Source organism: Leptomonas pyrrhocoris, assembly GCF_001293395.1.
Source record: "Leptomonas pyrrhocoris isolate H10 chromosome Unknown, whole genome shotgun sequence".
NCBI lineage: Eukaryota > Euglenozoa > Kinetoplastea > Trypanosomatida > Trypanosomatidae > Leptomonas > Leptomonas pyrrhocoris.
In genome coordinates, this window is record NW_015438376.1 from 574,166 (window position 1) to 594,795 (window position 20,630).

General features: G+C 57.2%; 8 protein-coding genes across 10 annotated transcripts; all 8 read left to right on the top strand.

Moving 5' to 3' along the window:
- Positions 1 to 666: 666 nt before the first annotated feature.
- ABB37_07851 (hypothetical protein) lies at positions 667 to 1,283 on the top strand (the record flags this gene model as incomplete). 3 transcript variants are annotated; one of them, XM_015806640.1, is made up of 1 exon in its annotated part: positions 667 to 1,283. In XM_015806640.1, exon 1 carries the CDS (start codon positions 834 to 836, stop codon positions 1,281 to 1,283), a length of 450 nt encoding a protein of 149 aa, XP_015655004.1. In that variant the 5' UTR covers positions 667 to 833. The 3 variants fall into 3 exon arrangements, with proteins under 3 accessions (XP_015655004.1, XP_015655005.1, XP_015655006.1); XM_015806641.1 differs by having other exon boundaries at positions 758 to 1,283; XM_015806642.1 differs by having other exon boundaries at positions 781 to 1,283.
- A 473-nt stretch (positions 1,284 to 1,756) lies between these two features.
- ABB37_07852 (putative mitochondrial hypothetical protein) lies at positions 1,757 to 3,059 on the top strand (the record flags this gene model as incomplete). The annotated part of the gene is made up of 1 exon (XM_015806643.1): positions 1,757 to 3,059. The coding sequence occupies exon 1, from the start codon at positions 2,019 to 2,021 to the stop codon at positions 3,057 to 3,059; it is 1,041 nt and encodes a 346-aa protein (XP_015655007.1). The 5' UTR covers positions 1,757 to 2,018.
- Positions 3,060 to 3,758: 699 nt separating this feature from the next.
- Positions 3,759 to 6,503, top strand: ABB37_07853 (hypothetical protein; the record flags this gene model as incomplete). Its single annotated transcript, XM_015806644.1, has 1 exon — positions 3,759 to 6,503. Exon 1 carries the CDS (start codon positions 5,331 to 5,333, stop codon positions 6,501 to 6,503), a length of 1,173 nt encoding a protein of 390 aa, XP_015655008.1. The 5' UTR covers positions 3,759 to 5,330.
- Positions 6,504 to 8,109: 1,606 nt separating this feature from the next.
- Positions 8,110 to 9,799, top strand: ABB37_07854 (putative mitochondrial Carboxypeptidase; the record flags this gene model as incomplete). Its single annotated transcript, XM_015806645.1, has 1 exon — positions 8,110 to 9,799. The coding sequence occupies exon 1, from the start codon at positions 8,495 to 8,497 to the stop codon at positions 9,797 to 9,799; it is 1,305 nt and encodes a 434-aa protein (XP_015655009.1). The 5' UTR covers positions 8,110 to 8,494.
- Positions 9,800 to 11,024: 1,225 nt separating this feature from the next.
- On the top strand, positions 11,025 to 11,885 carry ABB37_07855 (putative mitochondrial carboxypeptidase, putative,metallo-peptidase, Clan MA(E), family 32; the record flags this gene model as incomplete). The annotated part of the gene is made up of 1 exon (XM_015806646.1): positions 11,025 to 11,885. The coding sequence occupies one exon, from the start codon at positions 11,025 to 11,027 to the stop codon at positions 11,883 to 11,885; it is 861 nt and encodes a 286-aa protein (XP_015655010.1).
- Positions 11,886 to 12,740: 855 nt separating this feature from the next.
- ABB37_07856 (putative mitochondrial mitochondrial DNA polymerase I protein B, putative (POLIB)) lies at positions 12,741 to 17,403 on the top strand (the record flags this gene model as incomplete). The annotated part of the gene is made up of 1 exon (XM_015806647.1): positions 12,741 to 17,403. The coding sequence occupies exon 1, from the start codon at positions 13,099 to 13,101 to the stop codon at positions 17,401 to 17,403; it is 4,305 nt and encodes a 1,434-aa protein (XP_015655011.1). The 5' UTR covers positions 12,741 to 13,098.
- A 583-nt stretch (positions 17,404 to 17,986) lies between these two features.
- ABB37_07857 (hypothetical protein) lies at positions 17,987 to 18,711 on the top strand (the record flags this gene model as incomplete). Its single annotated transcript, XM_015806648.1, has 1 exon — positions 17,987 to 18,711. The coding sequence occupies exon 1, from the start codon at positions 18,085 to 18,087 to the stop codon at positions 18,709 to 18,711; it is 627 nt and encodes a 208-aa protein (XP_015655012.1). The 5' UTR covers positions 17,987 to 18,084.
- Positions 18,712 to 19,105: 394 nt separating this feature from the next.
- Positions 19,106 to 20,615, top strand: ABB37_07858 (hypothetical protein; the record flags this gene model as incomplete). The annotated part of the gene is made up of 1 exon (XM_015806649.1): positions 19,106 to 20,615. Exon 1 carries the CDS (start codon positions 19,332 to 19,334, stop codon positions 20,613 to 20,615), a length of 1,284 nt encoding a protein of 427 aa, XP_015655013.1. The 5' UTR covers positions 19,106 to 19,331.
- Positions 20,616 to 20,630: the final 15 nt, after the last annotated feature.

Consider the following 20,630-nt stretch of genomic DNA (forward strand, 5'->3'; position numbering starts at 1 on the left):
GCACGAACGCGACTGTGACGCTTTAAAAGTATGACGGATTTTAAGTGCAGGCATCCGCCAAAAGCACAACGATAGAAATCTGTGCGTGCGTGCGTGCTGGTGTCTGCACGGCAGAGCGACTCACCGCGACAAACGCGGACAACAACTTCAGCGCTTTTTTGTTCCTTCAAAGAGAGTTACTCCTCTCGCTTTTTATTTTTACCAATTTGGTCCTTCTTCGCTTCACGAATCTTCCAAATCAACGAACAGACAAAACCTTTATTTTGATGAGTGCTGTCCTCGACTCTTCTCTTTTGCTGTTTCATTTCCCTTCTCTTCAGTGAATTCTTTTGTAGCTGTTGTGTGTCGTTGATACCAAAGCAGGGTTTGAAAGAAAAACGAAGCCGTGTCGAGAGTCGGGGAGCACACGACGCCATTGTGCGCGCGGAAGTCTTCAAATATGAGGGCTGAAAGTCACGTGGCAATGTATGGCGGAGAGCAATACCGATGTCCTTGTGGGAGGCGGATGACGATGGAGTCAATCAGCCTCGTTTGGTGTAGTGCATATGGAGAGCTACGCAGATGCAGTGCCGTTGACCCGTCTTGTGTCCATGCGTCCGCTGCATCTTTTCATCTTCTTCGTTGGCGATTCTTCTCGTGTGTGACTTCCTTGGCATTTCCCCTCGAAGCTCAATGTAACGGAACTACTAGAAGCACCACGAACTCCACACCTAAGACTCAAGAGGAAAAACATCGTTTCACCTTCTCTAATCTTGTCAGTACGAGAATACTCGACGCCAAAGACCGCATTCGCTCACACGCACCCCCTACACACAGTTTATCGCGTCTTCGCCATGGACACGTCATCATCATCATCACCCCAACCACCAGCAATAGCAGCGTCTTCTGCCTCTGCGAGCCCCAGCAGCAGTCCTGCGCTGACCCCGGAGGAATGGAAAGAGTTCAACGACCTGCGACGACAAAATCAACTTTTGAAAGCCGAGAATGCGATGCTGCAGCGCAAGCTAGAAGAGGAGCGCTCGCACCGCCTGCAGTGGCAGAGCGAGGGCGACCACAACACCGCAGAGGCAGCGATGTGCTGCGAATCGATTGAGAAGATGGACAAGGACGCGCAGGTGCTCGCGCTCTACGCGGAGCTGCATCGTCTGCGGGAGAAGTGCGACGTGTACGCAGAGGCGGTCGAGGAGTCGCGCAGTTACTTCTTCGAGATGAAGCGGTTATACACGGAGGTGGAGCCGCATCTGCGCTCTTCCGGTGTCCCGCCTGCCACGTCGAGCGCATGACATCATATACATATATATATATAGAGAGAGAGAGAGAGAGGCGCTTGTTGTGTACGTGTGAAGTCCACTATTCTAAAGAAAAGAAAAACGACGCCATCCTCTACTTGTTCGTTCTGTGTACTTTCTCGTCCATTATACACCTGTTGATGCGATGCACAAGATCGAGAAGCGTAGAAATAAAAACGGTAAACAAAGCGATGTCGCGCTACGCAAGCGGCCTCGGAGCTCTTTGAATGACCGTGTATGAATTTTATTTGGTCCATAGAGACGTAGCATTTTGGCGTATCGGCCGTTGCACGCCAGTTCTGCAAGTTCTCCACAAAAGGATCTTCCTTCACGAGGTCTTCTGGAAAAGGAGGCGTCTTTTCCTTCCTTCTACTTCTTTCAAATGTCGCCCCATGCACTTTTCTGTTGTCGGGGAAACGGAACTAAACAACACTGCGCACCACCGCTGACTTCACCACCACCATCGAAGTACATCAGCGCATTTTAGCCTTCCGAGAGGTCCTCATCGCGTGTGCGTGTGCGTCGGCCATCGGTTGCTCACAACATAGGACTTAACACCTCCCCCCCTTCCCCCGCTGCGTGTACGCTGCTGTGGAGTCTTCTCCCACCCCTTACACACACACATTCACGCACGTGCCTTCGCTGCACTTTCGAGCACGCACATCTGCGGCTTCCTCTGCCCTTTCTTTCCCGTGGCTGCCTTAGCAACATCAACACAACTCAGCAATCATGCGGCCAGACTACATGGGGATTATGTTCCTCTGCACCAGCGTGATGTCCTTCAACGCTGGCATTTGGCAGATTTTCCGACGAGGACAGAAGCGGCAGCTGCTGGAGAACCACAAAAACCTGAACAAGGACCCCCTCGACTCGCTGCCGCCCCCGCACTCCACCGTCAACGACTGCGAGTTTCGGCGCGTTAAGCTGGACGGCTCCTTCGACAACGAGGGCTCCTGCTTGGTCGGGCCGCGGTCCATCCCGTCCTACAAGGGAGCGGCCAACGAAGACGAAAGCCGCGGCGGCTTTCTCGTGATGACGCCGTTCGAAATTGCGAACACCGGTGACTTTGTGATGGTGAACCGCGGCTGGGTGCCCATCGACGCCGGGAAGCACCGCACGATGCTGATGCAGTACATCGGCGAAGGCTTCGCGCCTGCCCAGGTGCGCGGTATTCTTCGCAAGGAGGAGTTTCTCGGCGGCTCGCTCTTCTGGGGCCCGAGCCCTGACAACGAAGGCCCCGTCGCGGTGGACCTTTCGTGGCTGGCGATGCGGCCGTGGAACATGGCGATAGCGTACTATAAAAAGCGCTGGGGCCCCGACCACCTCGAGGAGAGCGTGAAGAAGCACGGCGTGCACCATTACTTCGTGGAGATGCTGGAGGACTTCTCCGGCGATGATCAGCGCATTGTGCGTGGCCACGCCTGGCCGCGTCGCCGTGAAGTGGACGAGGTGACCTACGTTCATTTAACACCGGTGGTGCACTCCATGTACGTCATCTTCTGGTTCTCCGTCACTGCGGGCTCCCTCTACGGCATGCTGCGCTGCTGGCGCCGTCAGAAGGACCTCTTCGCGCTGCGAAAGTTCGTGGACAAGCAGGCGATGCGGCTGGAGACGAAGCGGCAGGAGGAGGCGCAGGCCTACATGAAGGCGGTGGAGGACGTGGAGCGGCTCCAGAAGATCAGCCCGGCTGCGGCCGCGGCACAGATTGATGTGGGCAAGACGTCTGCAGAGAAGAAGAAGGAGGCCGAGGACAGCCGCCCTCTCCAGTAGTTTCTCATCTTCTCCCTCCTCTCCTCTCCTCGTTGCGAAAGCACCAAAGTGCACCTGCAAAAACAACAACAACAATGAGAAGCACGTACTTAGTGGATCGGCGCGTGAAGGGCGGTGCGCATCTCCTTTCTTTTCCTTTTCCCCTTTTTGAGAGGTGGAAGGCGTTGTGGCGAGGCGTTTGACTTTCGGCTTTCGTTGCCGCGGTGTGCGCACCTCCTGCCATCGATGGCGAAGAGGAGGGACGCACACCGAAGAGAGGTGGAGCGTTGTTTACAAGATCAAAAAAAAATATGCTTCAGGCAAACGCAGTAACACATAGCATCAGCCGTCAAACTGTGCGAGCTCAACTCCGCAGCTGAGCGGCGTTTGTGATGCGGCAAGGTTTTCGACTTTCACGTTTTTTTTTTTATACTGGAAAGCGCCACCGCATGGTACTTGCCTTGCCTTTATGGGAAAGAGAAGTGTTCCTTTCTTCATGACACGTGCTGGCCGATCTTGAGTGGTCAATTTCGCGGAGAGTGTGCGTGGATGTTGACCGCTGCTGTACCGTCGCATTGAGCTGTTCGCAACTCCTCGGTGCAGATGTGCTCTTCTTCTGCTCTTACTTCTTGCGGGGCATCATCTCCATTTCCTCCCCTTGCTTCTCCTCTCCTCCATTCTTCATCTGTGTGCAACACTGAACACGTCCTTCTTTCACGTAGCAACTATGCTTATACCTTCATTCATTTTTATGTATTTCATAATTTGATTTGCACTGACATCTCTGGACCGGTGGCCGCTACCAGTGTGCGCAGCGCTTGGTTTTCTCAACAGCATTACACTATTGTTGTTTGTTCTCCTTTTTAATAAACATCGTTTCCTTCGCTTCCTTCGCTTTCTTTCGTTCCAGATCTTTGTATAGTTCCTCCTCGGCTTTCATCAGTAGACGGTTTCTCTCACCTGCCATCCTACACGCGGGTTTTTTCCTTAGGCTTTGCCTCGTCCTTTTATGTTTTTGTAAAGCTTCTGCGTTGTCTTCTCGGCTGACGTCAGAGCGGTAGAGCGTGTTATTGCTGACCCTCCGATTTAGTGCTGTTGGCCTCAACTACTTGTCCGCAGTGTACGTAGCACGCGCTGGAACTCACGCTTGTGGGGGTATTCCGTCGTATCCTTTCCTCATCGAGCGCAATTATTCTCCCCGGCTCACTGCGCGTCCGGTTAGGTTGATATACGTGTGTGCTGACTCGAACCCTGTTCTGCATCCTCCTTCTCTTCCCCTCTTCGAATCAAAAGAAAAAAAACTCGTGTAGCTTGTTCAGCGGCCTTTTTTGTTTTCCCGTTTTCCTTTTCTCTCAAACTGACGAGCTGTGTCTTCTTCTTTCTCCGCCGTGAGACTGCACTGTTGTGCGTGTGTGTGTGTGTGTGTGTGAGCGTGGCACCACCATTTTCACCGGTGGAGAGTCTCAGAGCGGCAGAACAGTAGAAGGCAGACAATTAACCTTTCGTGTTTTAGTTTTTCACGCATCGCGAACGTGCTTTCAAGTATTGGAGATCACTCAAACGTCTCGCGGCGGTGACTAAGATTGCGTTTTACTTATTTATTTGTGAAGACGTGTTTATAGTGCAGTCGCGTGTTGCGGAAGCGCACCACTGCGCGGTGGTAGGGAACTGCGGCATCCTTCGCTCCTCTCTCGCTGGGAGGGATCGGCTTGTGTCGCGATACGTTCTTTCTTTCTAAGTTGCGGTTGTTGTGTCTTCGCGGTGTCGATTCTTTCGTCTTTCCTTTGCTTGCGGAGGCGCGATTATTCGATTCTCTATTTTTTGTCTTCGCCACTGCCTTCGTTTTCTTTTTTTCTTCTTCTATGTATCTGCGGGAGCCGATTTGCGGACTTCTCTCGCGCGTCTTTGTGATTGTGCGGTCGTACATTGCGCTTCTTCTTCACTGTGGTCCGCGGCGTCGCACTGTCTCCGATCGTTGCGTTGATCGTAGCCCGGAGGTGGACCATTCGAGGAAGGCAGAGGCTGCAGCAGCACCAAAGCACAAAATTGGACTTCAATTTTGTGCGACGTTCATTTCCGCTTCGTTTGTCTGTTTCCATCTTTTTTTTTCATAAGTCGAAGCACTGCTTTAACGACGAATAGAAATACCTTTCAACGCAGAAGGCATTCCGTCATCGGTGCCTGTCTTCCCTCTTCCGCTGTGAATTCGACCCACCGTAATTTCGCCCTTGCTTTATTTCTATATTGACGTATCCCCTGTTTTACTATTATTTTCCTCTCCGCCGACGCGCGATGGCGTCGACTTCGTTTAACAGTTTTTCCCGTGAGTGGGGCGGTCTTCTGGTACAGGACTCTGCAGCCTCGCTCGACCGCCTCTTCGATGCGTATCAGCTGGCTAGTGCGCTCGATGCGCGCCCGGCGACTATTGAGGACTACACGGACCTGTGGGCCGCCGCGAAGCGGGCGAACATGGAATGGGGAGCGGCGTGCATGGTGCGCAGCGTGCGCCGCTCCGTCTCTTTGGAGGGGGCCGTCACGTCTTTTCACTTGATGACGGCAATGACGTGTTGGGCGGCTGCGTTGCACCAACGCACGGCGGACTTCTTTAAGGAGTGCAAAGCGCAGGTGCGAGATGTTGTGGCGCGTGTCGTGGCCCGCTGCACCGCGTGGATGGGAGAGGAGGGCGCCACCGTCGTGTACGAAGAGATCGTTTTCTGCGTTGCCTTGGAGCTCTTCGGCTGGCACGATAGCTTGCTGACGTGTCTGCGCGCTGCCACGGCAGCACAGAGGGGACCTACAGACGAGCAAGACGTGCTGCTCTTCACCGCCACCGTTGCGCAGCACCTCACCCCCAAGCGTGCGCCCCGCGGCTTCAGCACGGAGAGCACGCCGAGCCTCACCACCGGCCGCATCTCCGTCGTTAGCAGCGCCTCGGAGCACGACGGGATGCACAGCCACCGCGGCGCCACCACCACCAACAGCAAAGAGGAGGTGGCGGTAGTGATGGGCTGCCCGACTTCACCGTCGCAGCGCTGCGCAATCAGCGAAGAGGCGTCGTCGGTGCGCGTCAAGTTCCAACGCACGCGCGCTGTGGGCGCCGCGCGAGGAGACAGGGGGGACGGCGGCGGGGCGGCCGCGGTGCCGGGCGGCGTGCCCTCCCCCATGCACCCACCGACGCATTCGCCGCCCCTCAGCCCCCTGCACAGCCGCGCCCACAACGTCCCATCGGACCCGCCGCGCAGCCGCGGCACCCCGCAGTCTTCACCCCAAAACCCGACGACGCCAACACACGAGGCGACAACCCCCACGGCCGCCCCGCCGCGTAGACGCGACTCTGCGACCACGACCACACCACTGCAGGAGAAGTCACGCTCGGACGAAATACGAGAACGGCGGTGGCCCATCGACCCCAAGCGGGCAAAGGCAACGCCGAAGAAAGACAATCAGGGGTGCACCGCGTTTTAAGCTGCAGGGACAAGAAAATGGACACTCGTACACGCAGACATATATCCGCACAAAGTGTCCAATATCAGCAAACAGAGAATGGATGCAGCTGTTTTGCAGCGGCACCCAGCTCCGTGCAAGTGGGCTCGCACGATGCTCATCGATGCGTGTTTTGAACTCTTTCACCTCTTATTTCTTTGGTCTGGGCGGTTACACGCGATGTGTCTTCTCTTTTTTCCGTTGTTCTTCCGTCCCCGCTTTTTACTGTTCGTCTGCGCATTTCCGGTGCGGTGGTTGTTTTGCAAAGAGTATCTTCGTTGTCTCTTGATGGATGGTGGCCGAGGATGTATCTGCCTTCTTTTTTTTTTGTATTCAGCCTTTTTATTTCATTTGGCCCCACTTCTTACTGCTACTTATATCGTCCCTTGACGACGGTGTCTCCGCTCCTCCGCTGCTTTCTCACAAGCACTTCGAACGGTGCCCGTATGTTCTCTTCGTTTCCGTTTCCCTTCTCTGTCGATCACTGCGGTGTTTGGCAGATCAGCAAGGATGGAATGCAAGAGAAAGACCGACTCAATAAGCTGGGGTGCTTCCGTACTGAGTCCACGCAAAATATACACATTTTTTCGAGTTTCTATTCATTTTTCCTTTTCCCCTTCCCCACGAAGTCCGCCGCTGAAAGACGCCACGACAAACCGCGCTAGACGTACGCGTGTTCGGCCTTGCTTGGAAAGGGCTGCTCCTTTCCGCTGTCCTCTAGTAGAGCATCGCATGGACGGAGTTGTACAGAGGTGCGTCGACGACGACCCGCTGAAACCCATGACAGGAAGAAGAATAAAATGGATTGGTGTACTAAATTCGGCTGCCTCATACGCTAAGCTCTTCCATTAATACGCTAGACCGTCCCTGACACCACCCAACGCGATGCATATAGAAAGGAAATAAACTCTATCCACGTATGAGTGTGTTGCGTGGCTGCGACGAGGCTAAAGGCGGCAGCTCCGGGTTGCGTTGCGCTGCAGCTTATTTCTGTTGGCGAATGGGTCCGAGCATTTCTCCGCAATGGAATACATTTGTTCAGGAGTAGCCTCGTGCATCCGCACGTGGAGCACAACAGTGGTGCGAGTGCAGCATTTTCTTGCGGGGGTTTCTTCGATCTCGGTTGACTAACGCAGTATCCCGTACTGTGCCACAGCGTGAAAGGGGGCCCAAAGCGTCACACGTACCTGTCGCACGGCTGCGGGTGCACACACGCTGCTTGTGTCATAGTTTTCTAATACTTATTTCGTTGACCAGTTTTTCTTTTGTAGTTGGTTAAATTTCTACAACTGTCGCTGTCTGCGCGTTAAGCGGCGTCACCGCATGTCCCTCTCCTGTGCTGAAGAGTGCAACACCGTGAAGGGTGTAGCGCATGCTAGGTAAAAGAGACCTGCTGATTCAACTGGCTCGGGCATCGATATTGCGGTGCAGCCGACACGGCTTTATTCATGCGGCGCCGGAAGTGACGAACCGTCGGCGCCTTTTCGCCGTCCGTCGCTCGTCGTCGCTTTTGCCCAGCCCCAAGAGTTCTAGCTCCCCATCCCTCCTCCTTCGCTGCATCGCTAACACCTCTCTCTCTCTTACGTGAAGGAAAAGTTGTGTTTGCGGCTTTCGCAGTTTTTTTTTTCCCATTTCCCTGCTCCCCACGTCGACTCTCCCGCCTCGCAGCAGAACCACGCGCTCTTCTCATTATTGGTTGTCTCCGACGTCATGCCCAGCCGCACCGCGTATGAGGAGTTGGAGGTACATTTCTTCTGACTCTACCGCCTGCAGCACCTGCAGATGCTGGTGTATTGAGACTTGAGTGTGATGATGTCGCCGAAGGGTGCGGAGGCGCGCGGCAACGCGCTGCCGGGGATCAACGGGTACGTACAAGACCTGCTGATCGACCCGCAGGTGGACGTGTGGCTGACGGCGGCGGCGGCTGACGTGGCGGGGCTGAGCGCGGTGCAGCGGGCAAACCTGCGAGAGAAATGCGGCGCCGCTGCGATGCCCGTTCGGCCCTCTCGAGCGACTTTGTGCAACGCAACGCCGGCGTCTCTACGACGGCCCGCCTGCTCTGGGCGAAGTGCCGCGCCAGCAACGACCTCGCCGCATTCCTGCCGACGCTGAAGGAGCTCGTGAGGATGGGTCGTGAGGAGGCGCAGCACCGCTCCGCCAAGACGGGCAAGCCGCTTTACGAGTCTCTCTTCAACGAGTACGAGTGCGGCATGACGCTCGAGACGGTGGACCGCGTGTTCAACGATGTGAAGTCGTGGCTGCCGGGGCTGCTGCAGAAGATTCTGGCGGCGCAGAAAGACTCGGGTGTGGAAGCGATCGCTCCCGAGGCGCCGTTCCCAAAGGACAAGCAGCAGGCGCTGGGCCACCACCTCATGAGGGTGTGGGGCTTCGACTTCGAGGCGGGCCGTCTGGATGAAGCTCCTCACCCCTTCACCGGTATGGGCAAGGAGGACACGCGCATCACCACCCACTACGACGAGGAGGACTTTACGAAGGCCATGTTCGCAACGATCCACGAGACCGGCCACTCCCGCTACGAGACGGGCTGCGGCCCGATGGCGATGCGCGGCCAGCCGGTGTGCAACGCGCGTTCTCTCAGCATCCACGAGAGTCAGTCGCGCTTTGCCGAGGTGGTTGTGGGTCACTCCGGCGCCTTCGCCGAGTTCATCACACCCATCTTGAAGGAGTACCTCGGTGATCAGCCCGCCTTCACGGTGGAGAACGTGCGTCTGATGAACCAGACGGTGAAGCCTGGATTTATCCGCATCTACGCCGACGAGGTGTGCTACCCGCTGCACGTCGTTCTGCGGTACGAGATCGAGCGTGCGCTGATCGAGGGCACGATGGAGGTGGATGACATCCCGCGTGTGTGGAGCGAGAAGATGAAGGAGTACCTTGGCCTGGACACGGAGGGCCGCGACGACATCGGGTGCCTGCAGGACATCCATTGGGCACAAGGCTGTTTTGGGTACTTCCCGACGTACTCGCTTGGGTCGATGTTCGCGGTGCAGCTGATGGCGACGATCAAGAAGGAGCTCGGCGAGGACACGGTGGACAAGTGCATCCGCACCGGCAACCTGGAGCCCATTCTTTCGAAGCAGAAGGAGAAGATCTGGGCCAACGGTTGCATGCTTGAGACGGAGGATCTGATCAAGAAGGCCACCGGCGAGCCGTTGAACCCGAAGTACTTCCGCGAGTACCTGGAGCGCCGCTACCTGCGCAAGGAGGACTCAAAGATGCGCTCGAGCGTCGCAAGTGTCATGCCGCACTCGAACTGATCAAAGAGCGCCTCGTACAGGGTCTTGCCGGTGGCGGCAGAGCGAAGCCGCGCCTCCTCACGACCCATCCTCACGAGCTCCTTCAGCGTCGGCAGGAAGGCAGCGAAGTCGTTCTCTTTTCGGGCCTTCGCCCAGATGGTGGGCGCCGTCGAGACGAGCACCGCCTTGCGCGTGACGAACTCGTTGGGCAGCGCCGACTCCGCGGTATAGCGGCGACGGATTTCGCGCAGGTTCGCCTGCTGCTCTGGACTCAGCTCCGCCTTGACCGCCTCCGCCTCTTCGAGCAGCGTCTTCGTCTCCGGGGCAGTAATGGTGGAGGCGATGAGGCCGTAGAGCTCGCCCATCGCCGCCCCACGTGCCGCGGCACCCTTCGGCGGCATCATCGCCTGCGAGTCCCACCCACCGAGGGCGAGAAGGTGACTGAAGTTGTACACCGTCGTGCACATCTTCTCGAGTTGCTTGTAGGCGTGCATCGCTGAAGCAGACAAAGAGAAGTGTTGAAAAAAAAAAACAGTGAGTTGTGGCGAGGGTTTTGAGAAACGATAACGCGGTGTTTGACACTGTCGCGTGTTGGCGTAAAGGGCGTTTGGGAAACGGCAGCAAATTATTATTATTAATATAATTATTGGGTAAGTGACAACAAGCAACAGGTGTGACAATTCCGTGAAGGAGCGGCAAAGAGGAGAGGGGGGAAGGAGACCGGTAGAAAACTGAGCGAGGGGAGTGCGCGGTGCGGTGCAGACGGAAGCCGCAGACCCCGCTGGTGCCCCTCCTCGTTCTCTTTTACGAAGCGCATTCGCTGCGATACACTTAAACGGGTTTATTTTGCTGCTGATGCGACGCACAAGCCTCTGTTGACACGAATGTCTTTTGCATGTCCGTTTTTTTAGTAGAACAATTCTTCCTGTTTCGACAACTCATCTTTCGTTTTCGCGAGGATAAGTGTGGTCGACGAAGAAGAACGTATAAGTGCAAAGGGAGATAAAAAAGACGATAAAACACACAACATCAGCACATGGGAAGCGAGAAGCTTCGCGTATCCACCGTCGAGGTGTTCGTCTCATGAGCATCGGAAAGCGCTAGCAGGTACAGCTCCGATGTGAAGTCGTGGCTGCCGGGGCTGCTGCAGAAGATTCTGGCGGCGCAGAAAGACTCGGGTGTGGAAGCGATCGCTCCCGAGGCGCCGTTCCCAAAGGACAAGCAGCAGGCGCTGGGCCACCACCTCATGAGGGTGTGGGGCTTCGACTTCGAGGCGGGCCGTCTGGATGAAGCTCCTCACCCCTTCACCGGTATGGGCAAGGAGGACACGCGCATCACCACCCACTACGACGAGGAGGACTTTACGAAGGCCATGTTCGCAACGATCCACGAGACCGGCCACTCCCGCTACGAGACGGGCTGCGGCCCGATGGCGATGCGCGGCCAGCCGGTGTGCAACGCGCGTTCTCTCAGCATCCACGAGAGTCAGTCGCGCTTTGCCGAGGTGGTTGTGGGTCACTCCGGCGCCTTCGCCGAGTTCATCACACCCATCTTGAAGGAGTACCTCGGTGATCAGCCCGCCTTCACGGTGGAGAACGTGCGTCTGATGAACCAGACGGTGAAGCCTGGATTTATCCGCATCTACGCCGACGAGGTGTGCTACCCGCTGCACGTCGTTCTGCGGTACGAGATCGAGCGTGCGCTGATCGAGGGCACGATGGAGGTGGATGACATCCCGCGTGTGTGGAGCGAGAAGATGAAGGAGTACCTTGGCCTGGACACGGAGGGCCGCGACGACATCGGGTGCCTGCAGGACATCCATTGGGCACAAGGCTGTTTTGGGTACTTCCCGACGTACTCGCTTGGGTCGATGTTCGCGGTGCAGCTGATGGCGACGATCAAGAAGGAGCTCGGCGAGGACACGGTGGACAAGTGCATCCGCACCGGCAACCTGGAGCCCATTCTTTCGAAGCAGAAGGAGAAGATCTGGGCCAACGGTTGCATGCTTGAGACGGAGGATCTGATCAAGAAGGCCACCGGCGAGCCGTTGAACCCGAAGTACTTCCGCGAGTACCTGGAGCGCCGCTACCTGCGCAAGGAGGACTAGGAAGTGCCTGTTGCTGTATGCTATTCGTGTCTCGTGACGCCATAGTTATTTTACTTCTGCATTGAAGCGGAGTGTGGAACTCCAGACATACTCGTGGTCACTCGTGCCTTAGTGGTGAAGCTGGCGTTTTAATGGGAGTCAGACAAAGGGCGAGGCGTCACCGTGCTGGTCAGTGTTGTAGATCCGTGTTGGTCATCATGCAAAAGGAAGGCGATGTGCCGGCGCTCCTAATTAATTCTTTTCATTGATTACTGGTATTTGTCTCCTGTCTTATTTATTATTATCCTCATCTTAATCTCAAGCGCAGCACTCACTCTACTACGAGCATTACTGCAATAACCGCTCACGTCTCATTCAAACGTTGTTTTTCGGGAGGTTGACCGAGCGAAATGTGGGACGTGCGCAACGCGCGATGCATCGAGAAGTGGATCTATCTATCTATCGATATATCTATATCTATCTATAACGGAATGCCTACTTACTAATTTATTTTCCATTCGCCTTTTCTGTTTTTGCGGAGGCTCAACTACCGCGTCTACTGTGTGGAAAAACGAAGAATAGACCCTGCGGATACAATTCAGTTGCGGCTTCTCCAAATCGACGAAGCCAACAATGAAAGAAAATGTACCGACCACGTATTGGTACGAAGCGTCGGTCATCGACGCACGGGTAGAAGTGATGGCGTCAGTGTTGTTCTCTTCGGCGAGGGAGCTTCACATCGTTTGCTGCCCAGACGCTCCCCACCTTTATTTTACGGATCGCTGAGAAGCGTCTTGCTACGGCTGTGTTTCTACTTTGCACCTCATCTCTTATTTCCACTGCTCTCTTGTTATCTTTTCTTCGGTTTTGTGGACCAGAATGCATAGAGGTGTTTCTGTACAGCACTGGTGTCGGCACGTACTTGTTCGTTCTTCTCCCCTCCCCCGAGCGGCCGCTGCACGCGCATTCCATGCGTTTTCACCCCCCATCTTTCCCGCATAATCACACGCCTGCTCGTAAAGCAGCTCCCCTCTCGCTCGTCCCACGGGATAGCCGTTTACGGCGTAGATAGACAACCATACATTCCTCTTCACACAAACTCTTTTCTTTTTAAATCTTGTTGCTCCTCTCTTCTCACCGGTGCAGACGGCCTCGGGCAGATTTCCGTACAAACGCCCACGACGACCTTTTCTTACCCTCGCTGTCTCCAACGCTGCGAGGCTTTTAATTCGTCATGCGTCGCCAATTGCGAGCTCGATGGCAACGCGTTCTGGGGCAGTCGCTGCGCGGAAGCTGCACCATGCAGTCCCTCGTCAAGGCGCAGTCGGCTCTCATGAAAGGCAAGAAGCCGTCGTCTGACGCGGCGGCTGACTACACGGAGTTCTTTCGGGTGTCCATCTCCCTCGATTCTGGCATTGAGCGCAGCGCGCAGGAGTACTTTGAAAGTATGAAAAATGACATGGCCCACCAGCAGGAATCGCTGACGGTGCAGGAGCAACAAAAGGATTATGCCAAGACAGCCGATGTGCCCATCTTTCTGGTAGGCTACCATTTCAAGTCCAAGGTATTTTCGCTCTACTCGATCACAGCAGACAAGATCGTCTGCACGGTGAACATCGGCGCCAACGCGTCCGATGCGTGGGGCCTCGCGGACGACATCATGCTGCACACCGGCGGTGTATCACAGTTCATTTTGCTGCCGGTGGCGGAGACAACACAAGAGCGCAACAGCCTCGTTGACCCTCTGAAGAAGCTCAGCGAGATGCTTCGTTCCAGCGGTCTGCAGCCCGTCGTTCACGTCGACACGCTGGAGCTGTGCTCCTCGCTGCGCCCCAACCCGCCCTCGCCGCGGGAGGTCACCGCACACGCCTTCTCCGGTGTGTCGCCCACTCCGTTGTCTCAAACGTGGTTTCAGGCGCACTGGATCTTCCTGCGGACGGCGGCGTGCCGGGCCGCCTCAGAAGACCCGCTGCGCACAGTGAGCGCTTACATTCTGCCTCGCTTTGACGTGTACGTGATTCATCTAGTCCGGACAGGCTCGCGTGGACTTAACGTGTCGATGTGGGATCCGGTGCGACGACGGCACTACTCGGCCAAGGGAATGCTCTCCGACGTGCTTGCCTGCCTCTTTGACACCCGCTCGACTCGCATGATCCTCCTGCCCACCAACCGCACAGACCGCGCCTCCCTCTTCCGCTGCCGCGCCGCTGTCACGAAGAGCGGGAATAGATGCGTCGTCGTGTTCGCCTCTGAGGTGAGCGAGGCCATGCGTGGCGCCTACCAGTCCAGCCCGTCACGCTACTGGGAGACGCTGAAGGAGGCCGCGAAGTGGCTGGATGCGGATTTGCTGTTTAACGTTTACATCACAGCCGGCAACACGCTGCGCGCTTATCAGAAGAAAGCGCTGGCGGACAGCAAGGAGCGCAACTATCTGGAGCAGCTGGCACCTACGCAGGAGAGTACCATCGCCACTCCGCAGAACGTGTCCGACTGGGCCAAGTACTTCACTTTCCCCAAGCGCGTTGCCGCTGAGAGGGCCGAGGCACGGCACTACACGAAGTACATCGCCGTGTCCTTCATAGCCACTGACAACGTCGTCTACGCCCAGCCAATGAATCCGGTAGCGCGACAGAACTACGTGCTGAGTGCCTGCCTCAGCGACCACGCAGGACGGACGGTGGAGCCGTGGAGCGTTTACAGCGGCCGTGGCCAGTTCTGCCTGCCCAAGCTGGACGACTACGAAGTGCTGGTCACGCATGATGCAAAGACGTTCCTGCTGCTGCTTTGGCAAGACGTGGAGCTGCAGAAGTTTCTGAAACGCGGTGGACGCGTGTGGTGCGTGACGCTGGCGGAGTACCTCCTCGAGGCGCAGCGCTGCGTGACGGGCAAAAACGGCCTGGGCGAGTTGGCGCTGCGCCACGGTGCCCTCCTGCCGTCGGCGTCGCGCGTCGGGACGGCGAACGACCGGCTGCCCTTTGCCTTCCAACGCCGGTTTCTCCTGCTGGCAACGCCGGTTGTTTTAAAGATATTTCACGCGCAGCTCACCCGCTCATGCGAGCAGTGCCAGATGATGAGTCTGGCGCACCGCATGGACTCGCTGCTGGCCATGGCGAGCATGGAGTGGGCCGGCATTCACATCGACGCCGAGGAGGCGACGCGGCAGGCGGCGTCGCTGCGGAATGCGGCGGCCGTGCTGGACCGCACCCTCGCGGGCTACATCCCACCCGAGGTGCCTCAGGAGATGCACGAGCTCTTTGACTGGCGCTCGCTGCAGCAGACGCACGCCCTCTTCTTCGGCGGCACGATTAACTTAGGATACAACGGCGGAAGTCGCGATAACCCGCTGTGGACGTCGAACCTGGTGCACCTGTGCCACAAGTACGGCGACTTTACGCGCATGGTCGGCGAGCTGCACCTGCAACGCTACGCAGCGCTGTGCTCTCTCCCTCTCACCACCAAGCTCCCGCAGCGCGTGGCAAGCTTTATTGACGAGCAGGGCACACAGAAAACAAAGACGTACCGCATGGTGTTCTTCGATGTGGAGACGACGGGGCTCAACCCGGCGACGGACGCCATTGTTGAGATCGCCCTGTTTGACCCGGTGGAGAACACGACCTTTCACACCTTAGTGAACCCGCAGCGGGTCATTACGCCGCGCACGGTCAGCATTCATCACATCACAAACGCCTTGGTGCGGGATGCACCAACGATGGAGACGGTGGCACCCAGCATCGGTGAATACCTGCGCCTGGACAAGGCGTCGTACAACCCAGACGAGGTGCTGGTGATGGTGGGACACAACGTTTTTGGCGTGGACGAGCCTCTGCTGCGGCGGGCGATCGAGCGACACGCGCCGGACGTGCAGCTGGACGGTGTGCTGTTCTGCGACTCCCTCACGATGCTCGTTGCCCTGCGCTCCGACGTCGCCGCTCACCAAAACACCTATCGCATGGAGCGGCACGTCGCCGACGCGTTGGTGACCTCTCTGCGCTTAGGCAGCCTCATGACGACCCTCAAGGTGCGACCGGAGGGGGAACTGCACCGGGCTATCACGGACACGAGGGCGCTGTGGTACGTCTTATTGCACGCTTTTGGGTTGACGGGCGAAGACCCGGTGGCGCAGCGGGACGCGCTGCTGGCTTTCGCCGCCAACACGCTGCTGCGCTACCCATCGAAGGGGTGCTTTGTGGCGACGGACCGCAAGAACAAAGCGATCAAGCTGCGACTGCCTGGCATCGCCTCGGCCTACATCAAAAATTCAAAGCTGGTCGCCAGTCTCCAGCACAAGGTCTTCTCGGAGGCCGTGCTGGCGTCATTAAGCGCACACGGGGTGAAGCCGGCCAGCCTGCTGCTGCAGCGCCAGGTGCTGGAGCGCCACGTCTCGTCGTTCCTGCAGCCGAACTCCGATGGCCGCCTTGCCACTTTGCACCCGGACGGGTGCGTGCATCAGCACATCGACATGACCGCCACGACGACGTCGCGCACCGTCAGCGCCCACCCAAGCTGTCAGAACATCCCGAAGGACGATAAGTCCTCTGTGCGGCGCCTCTTTGTCTCCCGCTTCGGCGCGCAGGGCCGCTGCGTAGAGGTCGACTATTCGCAATTAGAGATCGTCGTGCTGGCCAATTTGTGCAACGACGCCAACCTGTCTAGAGACCTCAATAAGGGAGTCGACTTCCACGTGAAGCGGGCGGCGTTTTTTAGCGGGCTGCCGTACAAAGAGATCTACCAAGGCTACAAGCGAGACGTGCCAAAGTACGTGAAGCTGCGCAAGACGGCGAAGCAGTTCTCTTTCCAGCGGCTCTACGGCGCCGGCGTGCCGTTGCTGCACAAGACCACCGGCATCTCCGTCAAGGATCTGGAGTCCTCCATCAAGCAGGAGAACGAGGAGTACCCCAGTATCGCAGAGTTTCACCGCATCGTGCGCTCCGTAGCGCTGCGTCCAAACAACCCCGGCCTTCCGACCTGCTTTATTGCGGAGATGCCGACGGGCCTGCGCATGAGTTTCCGCACACGCGATGTTGTCTTAAACCTGCCACCCATAAAGAACTACCCCATTCAAGGCTACGGCGCGGAACTGGCGCAGATGATGCTGGGCCGTCTCTTTCGACACTTCGTGAAGAAAAACTTCTACAAAGATCGCGCCTGTCTGATCAACTTCGTGCACGACTCCGTGTGGATCGACTGTCATGTGGACGTGCTGGAGCAGTGCGTGACGGACACGTGCCGCATTCTGAGCTCCGTGCACGAGTACGTGCCTAAGACGTTCCCCGGGGTGAAGGTGAGCGTGCCGCTGCACGTGTCGGCGTCGTGCGGGGTGGACATGTGCTCCATGCAGACCATCAAAGACGGCGACTACTCGTTCGTTGCGATGCAGAAAAAATCGAAGGTGGCGGAGGTGGGAGACTTCCTCGATTTGTCGGCCAAGTCAACGCTGTCCAGCGCGGTGGCTGAAAGCATGGCCTCGCCTTCGGAGACGGAGGGCGAGGGCGAAGAGGAGGTGATTGTGGTGGAGGAGACACGGGCGGCAGCTCAGTAGTTGTCCTCGCCAAGGCGGTTTTTCGCGGGAGTAGGTGGTACTTGGCACCCAAGATCTCCGTTTGTGAAGAGTTAGAAGGAAGGAGAAGGAAAGCGCGCGCAACAGCCATTCTTCACGCTTGTGCGGTGCCGTTGTGCGAAGCGGTTACCGCTGTTTTCGTATGTCCCGGCCTTTTAGAGTAGACGCGTTCAACGTGTTCATCTGCGAATGACAAAGCCCACACACACACACACAAATAATGCGAGAGCTGAACAGCGGAGGTGAAGAAAGAACGAGTAAAGTCGCTACCGAAGTCTTCGCATTCGCACCTCACGGACAAGGCGTGGAGTTCCACCCAACATGACCTTGACGAAATGATCGCGTGTGGACACGTCTCCCTACGTGGCCTTTGCCAGGCGGCGCCTCAGCGTAGATGCGTGTATCATGCCTCCTCTCTTGTGTACTTTGAGAAGAAGTTGCGGAATCACGAATATCGTCAACTGCGGCGTCAGCGTGCTGTAGAGGCGCAGCTCCTTGTAGTCAACCACCACTCCTTTATCACTTCCATTATTATCTTTCTTTTAAAATTCCTTTACGCTGTCCAAGTAATGAGTGTTGCGTCTTTCCACGGCCCACTCAGAAGAGCACCTTCCCTCCTTTTACACTTTGCTCACTGACCACTCTTCCTTCCTCATATCGCAGATGGCGACCCCCTCGTCCGAGCAGCCGGTGTCCTCGAGCTACGTGGACATGCTCGTGAAGGACAAGGAAAGCGGCACCTTGGCGGCGCTAGAGACCATCCGCGAAGCCGGCAACGAGGCCCACGTCCACAATGATGCGCATAGCTCCTCTGTAGATCCCACCGATGCACATAAGGGTGGCGGCGGAGGCGTCTCTGGAACTCGACAGCGACAGCAGCGCTCTCGCGGTCGTGAAGTCGCCTTCCGCGTGTCCACGCCGGAGCGCATTCGTCGCAGGTCGGAGGTCCTTTACGGTGAAATCCACACGATGATGGAGCGCCACGACGCCCGCACCGGACGCGAGCGCGAGGTGCAGCGGCGGGTTTCGCGTGGGTCGCGCGTGGCAAGCCCGGAGGGCAGTCACAACAAGGCGCGTCGTGGCGACTGCCCTGCTCAAGGCGGGTCGACGGCATCTCCGCAAACGCCCCTGCCCGACATTCATCAAATGTTTGAGGAATCTCGGCGCGCTCACTTGACGGAGGCGCAGCAGCAACGCACGTACTTTCCCTCTTCCAGCAAGCCGACGACGTACTCGTCGAAGGACCCGAGCACGTTTAGTTATCGCTTTCAGTCTATGGGGTCTCCGTAAAACGGGCATTGAAGGACACCAACCAACGGGTCTTACATGTACTCTTCTCCCTTCTCTATTGATGTATAGTGTGTTTTCACCACACGCCTTTTTATTTATTCATTTACTCATGAGGTGCTCGACGGCGACCACCTGCTTTTTAACTTGGGAGTGTTTTCTATCCTTTTGCTAACTTGTATCTCGGACATCTTCGCATTGCGTTTGGGTAGAGGAAAGGCGAATTACTCCGCATGTAACTCAATTGTGTTTTGCGGCTGTGCGATGACAGACGCATGCGCACCCCCGCCTTCCACGGTGTTGTGGGCGCATGCAACGATGCTGCGTGAGAGGAGTGTGTCGTCTCCGCGTGTTGATTTTCTTTTGTTTTTCTTCCCTCCCTTTTCTCCACCATCGCAGACGGGCACTATTTCGGTCCAATCGGCCACCGCTGCATCTGCCGAGCCGTGCATTTGAACACCTACTACCAAAGGACGGTCCGTTCTCACACAGCTGCTTCTGTCCTTCTCCTCTTCTTTCAAACGAACATGCGTCCGTCGTTTCGACTCGGTGGCACCGCGGCCACGTCCTCTCAGCCACGTGTCAGAGAAGGCAACGAAGATGTTGTCTGCGAGCTCTCGCCCATGCAGCCCCTTCACCTCTCTCACCGATCCTCCCCTCCGGTGGAGGAGCGCCTTTTGCAGTACGGCCGTCTGTACAACGAAAAGTTGCAGCAGGCACAGGCGGTGCGGCGACAGCAGGAAGAGGCGGCCGCAGCGGAGGTCGCACGGCCCACCTCTCCGCTGCACCCCCGCTGCCTCTTTGCGCCGACACCGTCGCTGCACGCCAACGCCGAAGTCGCACGTCGCCGCCGCGCCAAACGCCTCGCCGAGTATATTGCTGAGAGGGAGACGCAGCAGTCCCGCCACCCAGCGATTCTGCCGGCGTCGCGAAACATGGCCGCGGCACTGCGCCAGCGAGAGCAGTGGGAGGGGCTGTCCGTTGGTGAGCTACTGCACGCTCGCCAAAAGGTGCATGAGGAACGCATGGAAGAGAAGCGTCGCGAGGAGGCGGCTAAGCTGACGTTTAGGCCGGCCGTGTCGGAGCACACCAAGCGGCTAAAGGTCTCCGAGCCAGTGGTGGAACGCCTTTACGCACCTCGACACACCACCGTCGCCGCCACATCATCCCCAGCAAAGAAGTGCGGCGCGGTTCTCGCCGACGTCACCAATCGACACAACTCCAGCGTCTCGATGAAGCCCACGTCGGCCTCCGCAGCGACGTATCAGCGACTTTACCACGACGCCGTGTCGCGACGGACACACAGTGAGACACAAGACAAGCTGAAACAGGTACGCAGCAGCAGCGCTTTTAGACCTCAAATCGACCCTATCAGCAGCCTCATCGCGTCGCAGAGCGAGGACACCGTACACGCACGCCTCATACGCTCGAAAGCACCGCCGGACTCCAATCGATACGTTAACCCGGAGGAAACCTTTGCGCCACGCACTAACCGCACCGCCACGTCGCAGAAGTCGCACAACTCGCTGCCGCGGCGTAGTGAAATGTGGCTGCGACGCCGAGGCGACCGCCTGCGACACTTTGTCAAGGAGCGGCACGAGGCGGAGATGCGCGAGTGCACATTTCACCCCCGCACAAACCGCGGACCAGCGTCATCGTGTCCGTGGGGCATGTCCGATTCCGCCGATACCCCACTTAGCTCCTCTGCGGACCTCATTGAGTCCACGGAGGAGTTGCTAAGCCACATCGGCCTCGACGAGCCAGCGCTCTTCCAGGACAGCCCTCAACAGGACTCGTCACCGCACTGGGCGGACGTACTGCGGTCCACCGTGCCAGACGACCTTTTAGATCTTTTAGAGGAGGCAGAGTTGACGTCCTACGACTCTCGCCGCCCTTCACTGCCTTAGATTTCAGCTGTCCAG